At 40.6% G+C, this 7719-nt stretch overlaps 1 protein-coding gene across 1 annotated transcript; it reads right to left on the reverse strand.

Annotated features, from left to right (window-relative positions):
- Positions 1–1731: 1731 nt before the first annotated feature.
- On the reverse strand, positions 1732–2686 carry LOC149203690 (uncharacterized). The gene is made up of 2 exons (XM_089403525.1): positions 2461–2686; positions 1732–2367 (listed from the first exon to the last, which is right to left on the reverse strand). The coding sequence occupies exons 1-2, from the start codon at positions 2632–2634 to the stop codon at positions 1984–1986; spliced, it is 558 nt and encodes a 185-aa protein (XP_089259651.1). The 5' UTR covers positions 2635–2686; the 3' UTR covers positions 1732–1983.
- Between the last annotated feature and the right edge of the window lie 5033 nt (positions 2687–7719).

A 7719-nucleotide genomic window follows, 5' to 3' on the forward strand; every position in this document is an offset into this window, starting at 1 on the left:
TGCTCAACTTTGAATTGATAAACATCTTTTTTAAAATAAAAATAAAATGTTACGGAAATAAACAAAAAAACAATGTCCACTGTAATAAAAACAAAAATCAATATACATGTTTGGTTAATTTTAATTAAAAATATTATAAAATATCATTAATCTCATTCTCCCTGTTCTTAGGGGTTTGTTGTTGACATTACAATCCAATATGAAGGAGGTGTGATAAAAATATGGAGATGTGGTAAAAATATTTCACTTTCACTATCGCACATAAATAAAAACATCTTGTATTTTCACTTTAGAGTCTAAGGAAAATGTATAATTCTAATACTTGAAAAAACACACTACAAAACTTAAATAAGCAATATCCATGTTAACTAATTTATTTCAATATCAACTTCATGTACATATATCTATAAAAGGATCAAATCTTTCCACATACAAACCTTTTTTTAAGTTTTGCATTTTAAAAGAGGTTTGCACTTCAAAAAAAATTATCTCTAAATAAGTAGATAAAATAGATCTATAATTATATATCAAATACCCGTTTTGTTTTTCTACTCATCTTCATCTTGGAAGCAACCATGTTAAGAACCATCCTAATAGCCAAGGAATTCAAACTCAGGACACGTACGTGAAACGTTTGTAGAATTCACTGGAAAAATGTCTTTCAAAACCATGGAGGTCAAACTCAGGACATGTAAGTGAAACGTCTCTTGAATTTACTGGAGAAACTTTTCCCAACCATGCTACGAGAACTTAGAAGCTCAAGTGATTCTCTTCCTGGTGTTTGTAAAACACACAGCATTTCCTTCCATAAGAGATGCACCCACAACCTGTGCTTGCTTGATATTGCTGTAGCAAACTCCGCCAATACTCTTTCAGCTTGTAGAAATTAAAGGTTTGTTCGTGCCTGTAAATGCAACCCTTAATCTCATTAAAGAAATTGACTGGCTGACAGAGGAACACCAGATCTTCCAAGGAAAACATCCGCTAATTCTAGAAGTAGAAAGTACATTCTTGCTTCTTACAAGTAAAAACTTATAAAAATGTTTATACCTTTCAATCTCTTGTTCCCATGTATGTATAGCAAGAGGCACAGAGTAGCCATTTCGATACTTCTCCCAGTGAAAACAAAATACTGAAGTACTAGAAGACCTTGATATGGTAGCTTCTCTCCTCTTTGCCTCCACATAGTTGCTTACCAATAAAGTAAACTCTTTTAAATAATGTATTTTTTCTCACAGTTTACAAGACACACATACACCATGCAATCCCACATTAACAACATATACCTATTTAAAGCACTCACGCTATTTCCTATTTCAGATTAGAAGAACTCAACAGTCCACAGCATACCAATCTGATTTATGGATAATTTTATTACACACATCTCCATTCATTATTTGCAAAGGACCCTTGTTTTTAAGGCCAGAAAGAGATTAGCTTTCTTTTTAGTCTAAGAGTTAGAGTGAGTTTGTTGGTACCATGTTAATCTATAGGTATATTCATTTAAGAGTTTATGGGCTCAAAATTAATACAACAATATTCATACACAAGAAGCCATTACAACAATATTTATCAATACATTATAGCTTATCATATTACTAGCAGAAATTTGAACCTAAATAGACAAAATAACATCCATTCTACTAACCACTAAGAATAACCCTGATTGACTGCAAAACAAAAAACCATTACTTACAAATAACGGCTATTACTTGTAAAGTTTAACCCACCTTCCTACTTACAAATTTTAATTATTCTCAGATACAGAAATATGCTACTATGACTACCAATGTGAAATTTCCTTCAAAGTGCCTTGTTAAGCCTCCTTCATCTTAATGACATGCTTCCTTTCTTACATGTTACGATATATATATATATATATAAAGGTCTATTATAGATACTAACTAGCAGCATACATTCATATGAAAAGCAGCATATGTTGTAAGCATGCATGGAAGCATTCGAGCCGGTCATGAAAGAAAGTCAATGAACTGATGGTTTATTGGCAGTGACAGCAGCAGCAAGACCACGCTCTATATCACTCCATATGTCCTCTACATCTTCCAAGCCCATTGATAGCCTCAGCATTCCATCAGTTATTCCCATTGCTTCCCTCTCAGCATACGGGACAGTCTTGTGGGAGGTAGAAGCTGGATGTGAAACAGTGGTTGTTGTTCCTCCCAGGCTTGGGGCAAATTTTATCATCTTGAAACATGACACAGCTTTATTGGCTCCATCAAATCCTCCCGGAACTTCAATAGCCATTATGGCACAATCTGATGACCACTTTATCATTACAGGAATTGAGCTACCAATTATTCGTCTTGCTAGTTCTGCAGTTGTTGACAATGCACGCTCCATTCTGACCTGATATTGTCAGAGTGTTTGCTTATTTACAAGGTTTGTATCAATTTTTTGTGAACAATAAACTGACTATAAATCTGTCGTACTTTCAGATACCTGTAGTGTGCGAATGCCGCGAGTGGCAAGCCATGAATCGAATGGAGCAGCAAGCAGCCCCCAGCGACCTGCCAGCTTTGAGGCTAACTCTATGTGGTGAGAAGAGCCTGCAACTACTCCTGCAACCAGATCGCTATGGCCACCGAGAAATTTCGTTACTGAATGAATGACCATGTCAGCACCCTGCACAAAATTTCAAGAAAATATTAATCACACATATTTTATCCATACTTTTTTCATGTTACCTGTGGAGATTACCAGAGTAGAATCAGGAAATGATTGTGCCAGACCCCGATCTACTTTCCTAATGCTGAGCCTGACAGCATAATAACGATTCTATAATGTGGAATAAACACTTAAAAAAACCGAAAACTTAATACCCAAATGAAATCATACCTCCGGCCATTGATGCTAACTCACACTCTAATACTATTTATTCTTTAACAGGCTTACACATTCGAATCCATGGAAGCCTCTTCCCGCAAAGTTTCTTCTTTATCATTGGCAGGTTTTCCGTGTGACCGTTTCTTTGCTCCTATCTTTCTTGTGCTTTTCTTTACTGTTTTCTTGCACAAACCTGCAGGCAACTTCACAAGGGCCAAAGTGGCCAAAGGCAACAAGACGCACGGGCAACAACAAATGGCAGCGAAGTCGGCGGCAGTACCACTGGCAAGCTCAGCGAGTGTATGTAGATGGGTCACAGAACTACAATGGCCAAATGAATTTGAACCTCGGGAGCCTCTGCAACGCAGCATGCACTGGAACAAGCCAAAGAATAAGGAACCAAGGCAACCTGCAGACTTTTTTTTTCTCTCTCACCCGCGAGGCACTTCCAAGCTCTACTCACTCTCATTCGATGGTGTAAGGCTGAAGGGCATTGAGTGAGTGAGCTTGGGGACCAAACAGAGGTATTTATAGCCAAGCTTCCATCAAGCTTTTGTTGGCCATGTGTCAAGTGTTCCACAAAACATGGTAGAGCACTGCAGAGGGAGTAATGGACCACTCCAAGAGCTCCCAACAAGAAAGTAATCAGTGCAGACGGTTTCCGTAATCGGCAGCCGTTATGGGAGCTAACTCGGCGGCAGACAGTTTCCAAATAATCGATGGCCATTATGGGAGCTAACATTCTCCCACTTGGTCCATACTTCCAATCTTAATGTCTCATCTTAAAACCCACTCATAATCTGTATTAAGTAATAGATACATGACTCATGGCAATAAGTCCTCTAATGACGAGTATTATCTTCCATGTATTACTATGTATTTATTCTTATTATAATTTATGTGGCAACTATTTCTTAATGAATAAACCTTATGTTTATTCTTGGTCCTACACAGATGAATTCTCTCAAATCAAATTAAGGTGCACATAAATATGAGGAAACATCACAATAATTAAGAATTCCATTAAAATAACATTGTCCATACAATGAGAAACTACATAATGGAACCAAGTCCCATATTTATTACATGATCCTTGAATTTCAACGGTGGCATGCCCTAGGTCAAAGGATCAGCGATCATCAACTCAGTGCTGACGTGCTCAATGACCACTTTCTTTTCTTTAACACGTTCCCTTATAGCTAAATACTTAATGTCGATGTGTTTAATTCGACTCCCACTTTTGTTGTTTTTAGCCATAAAAACAGCTGTTGAATTGTCGCAATACATTCTCAATGGCTTAGAGATAGAATCCATAATTCTAAGTCCAGAAATGAAACTCTTAAGCCATACACCATGGAAGTGGCAGTCAAGGTCTGCTTGGCACTCCTCCATGATACAGCTCCACCGACCATCATAAAAATGTATCCTGATGTTGATTTGCGTGAATCAACACATCCAGCAAAGTCAGAATCTAAGTAGCCAATTACTTCCAAATTGTCCGTCCGTCTATACATAAGCATGTAGTTTTTGGTTCCTTGAAGGTGTTAGCACCTAAATCTGCCTTAGGCTGAAGGAAGGCAAAAATTAGGGTAACCACAAACCACGCTCAGTCTGGTAGCTAGCCCTACCAGAGCAGGAGAGGGCTCTCTCCGAGTCACGCTCAGTGAATGGATAAGCAAAAATGGTCTAAGATGACTTACAATGCAATATTTACCTTAGGCTAGTAAGTGAAAAGGGATTTTGAAAACAATTTTATGAATGACCGAGCTTCTGGGATGTATATGGGACTGGCGCTCAGCAAAGAACAGAGAATTGAATATGAAGGCACAGATTATTCCGTGAGGCAAGGTAGGCAGAAAGAGCAGCAATTTCGGTTTAAGGTAACGCGGAATGGAAAGATTGTTGAAGAAAGTGAAAAGGGCATAGTCGCATGAATCCTTTTCAACAGAAGAATAACACTGCACATGAAATTTTCCCACAGGCAGAGCAATATAAATTGAATTCTACCTAATCTCACTTAGAAAATTTCACTGAAATGAAACGTGAATTGAATTATGAAACATAACAAGATACATATGGAACATAAGAACACATTTGCTACACTCACAACCACAAGAATCTCATGAAACAGAGTTGTTGCCTTTCATTAATTCTCTGTCAAAAATACACAGTGCAGAAACAGAGTTTCTTTCCCACAGTCTCCCAGAAGTTACAAGCCAGCCAACCCTTTGCAAATAACTTGCATACAATATATAGAATGTGTGAGGAAGAGATAGAACGCCCAGGGGTTGGGAAGTTACTCAAATCATTACGAAATGGAGATGGAGAGCCAACCATCAGCTACAGGTGCAGCGCTCACAAGCATGACATTTCGCTAAGGTGACCCTTTGCATTCCTTTGCCACTTGGATAGATGCCCATCTAGAGAGAAAACTCTTTAAATGCCACCTTTGGTGCCAAAAAACCGAAGTGTAAATGACCTGGCCCACTTGGAGAAGTCGCGACCCGAAATTTCGCGAAACGGGAGCAAATTGGCAATTTTTTTCTCTGTGCGCCACGCCAAATTCTCTGTGCGTCGCGCCACTTTGGAGCTTGTTTTGGGGCACTTGCAAGTGTCCAAAATGTGCCCAAGTGGGCTTGTTGGAAAGCCTGTCCTGACTACTTTCTAACCCCACTGGAATTTCCAAATTTGGTACTCATTTGCCCCTCCAAATCTTCATTCTCCCAAGACTGCTTTTTGTGTGTCAAAAAAGTGGCAGAGAGGCCATTTTTGGGTGTTTTTTGACCTTTAGGAGACCCAGATCTTGTCAAAATTTCTTGCCCAAACACCAGTAGTCGTAATTTTCGATGCTGAATCCAAATATGCAAGCCGTTCTTCGATTGGAGCCCTAGAATTTTAGGCACGGGGAGGAATTTCCTGTTTTTTGTCCAAAAATTTGCCAAGTGACCAAAATTTGCCCAAATTTTTTGAAATTTGGGCTAGAAGTTCTCTATTAAGTGCTATGCTGTGCCAAGGAAGCCTCAGCCAAGATTCGAAGCCAATCTTGCTCCTTTGCCTTCTTTGCCTCTTTTGTCGCTTTGCTCAATCTTGCCTTTAGGCTCCTAATTCTTGCTTTGGAACTCATGTTTCGGGCCTGGTAGTGGTGAGTCATGTGCCTCAGCATATCTTTCTCCCTGTTAGCTTTATCCAACCGCTGCTCCAAGTGAACGTTCACTTTCTCTAACACATACTCCCGGTCCTCGTCTCTTTGCTCCATAGGTCTGCCTTGTGCTGCCAAGATGTGTTGCCGGTTTTCCTTGATCATTTGCAACTCTATCTCAGCTAGCCGATCCTCAAGTTGCTTGTTCCTCTGTTCCAGATACTGCACGTTCCACTTGGCCCTCTCCAAGTCCAGGGATAAGTTCTCAATCACTGATTGCTACTATGATCTCTCCCAGTTCAGCGTTCGTAGGTTCTGCATCTGTCTCATCATCCTGGAGGAGAACAAACTCGGTCTCTTGTTCACCTGATGGCCCTTCCTCCTGCACTAGCTCCTTACCCTTACCCTGCTCCTGTGGTGTTGATGTCGGAAGAGAGGCCCCTTCCACCCCGGGTGGAGATAACACTCGCTTTGTTGCTGCAAATAAGGGTCGACTGCCCTTCTGGTATGTGATGTATACTGGCACGGTGGCAATCTCATGGCACTCAAACTGATGTGAAGGGCCCCCACCTCATGCTCTGCCTCTGATACCACCGGTGGAACGCTGAAGAAATCACAGGAGACGAAGTCCTCCCAGGCAATACCCTACAATCCCAACTGATGGTCCACCAAAATCCGGATAAGAGCAAAGTGATAAACGTTGTTGAGCTGCTGTCGAGGTGTCTTGTGCTGCATGAACTTCTTCATCCTCTCTATGTTCCCGCAGATAAAAAATGGGAGGCTCATCATCCGCACCCTGGTGAAGTGCATGAGCAATCGGATGTGATAGGCATAGAGGCGGGAAAACCTTCCCTCACAACTGAAATACTTCATGATCAATTTCATGAGCGGAGCATACTCATCCCTCAAAAATCTGAATGGAAAAACTCTGGTGAGCTGGCTCAAACAGCTGTTCTTGATGTAAGGCTCATAATGATGCCTCTCCACCTTTTTCTTATGCCACTGTTCCCCAATGTTTGGTATTCCTGTTGTTGCTGATATGGTCTCAAGTGTCAAGGTGAAAATGACCCTAGCCAAGATAGATTGGCCTCCCTGTAGATGAAGTGCAAAAAGGCGGGCCAACTCATGATGGACTCTGACATTCGCCACCCTTTGACAAAATTCATAACATGCCAAGTGCTGAAAACAAGACATGGCAAGTGGGCATGCCTGCAGCTCAGTGAGGGTGTTTGGCTCATCTCTAAGATGTTTGCCGCTCCGGTGATGTCTTCTATGGGCCCTCTCTCCTGAAGATGTGTCACTGTGGGTCTCCCCCTCATAATCTGATGAAACTTCTGATGCCATTACTACTGCTTGTACCCTGAGTTTTATGCTGCCCTCTAAATCCAATGGAACTGGTAGATGCTCTGAAAATTTGTCACCAAGGGGACAATAAAACAGGGAGTGTTAGGAGGGGAATGATGAAAAGAGGAATAGGGGTTTAAAAGGAGAAATTTATCAGGGATTTGGGAGCGTTTTGGGTATGGTGTTGATGGGGTAGGGTTTGGATATTTTGAGCCATAGGAATAAAGGGAACAAATGGATATGATTACAGTGGAGCTAGGGTGATTATTAGGGGAAACTGCTACAGGGGAATTAGTTGATAGAGGTAGGGTAGGAGCATACTTTAGCAATAATGTCACTGTAGCAAAACCCTAGCTTCTTGACCTTCTTTGTGTCATCTTTGTTTTACTTTT

The sequence above is a fragment of the Pinus tabuliformis genome, chromosome 2_1, assembly GCF_031772625.1.
Source record: "Pinus tabuliformis cultivar Carrire ecotype Pingquan chromosome 2_1, CPIR1, whole genome shotgun sequence".
Taxonomy (NCBI): Eukaryota; Viridiplantae; Streptophyta; class Pinopsida; order Pinales; family Pinaceae; genus Pinus; species Pinus tabuliformis.

What these genes read in the sequence shown, in the direction of transcription:
- LOC149203690 (XM_089403525.1), bottom strand. Translation starts at nt 2,634, where the DNA reads ATGGTCATTCATTCAGTAACGAAATTTCTCGGTGGCCATAGCGATCTG. An exon ending in GCGGCATTCGCACACTACAG is followed by an intron (nt 2,368 to 2,460) that starts GTATCTGAAAGT and finishes TGACAATATCAG; the next exon opens with GTCAGAATGGAGCGTGCATT.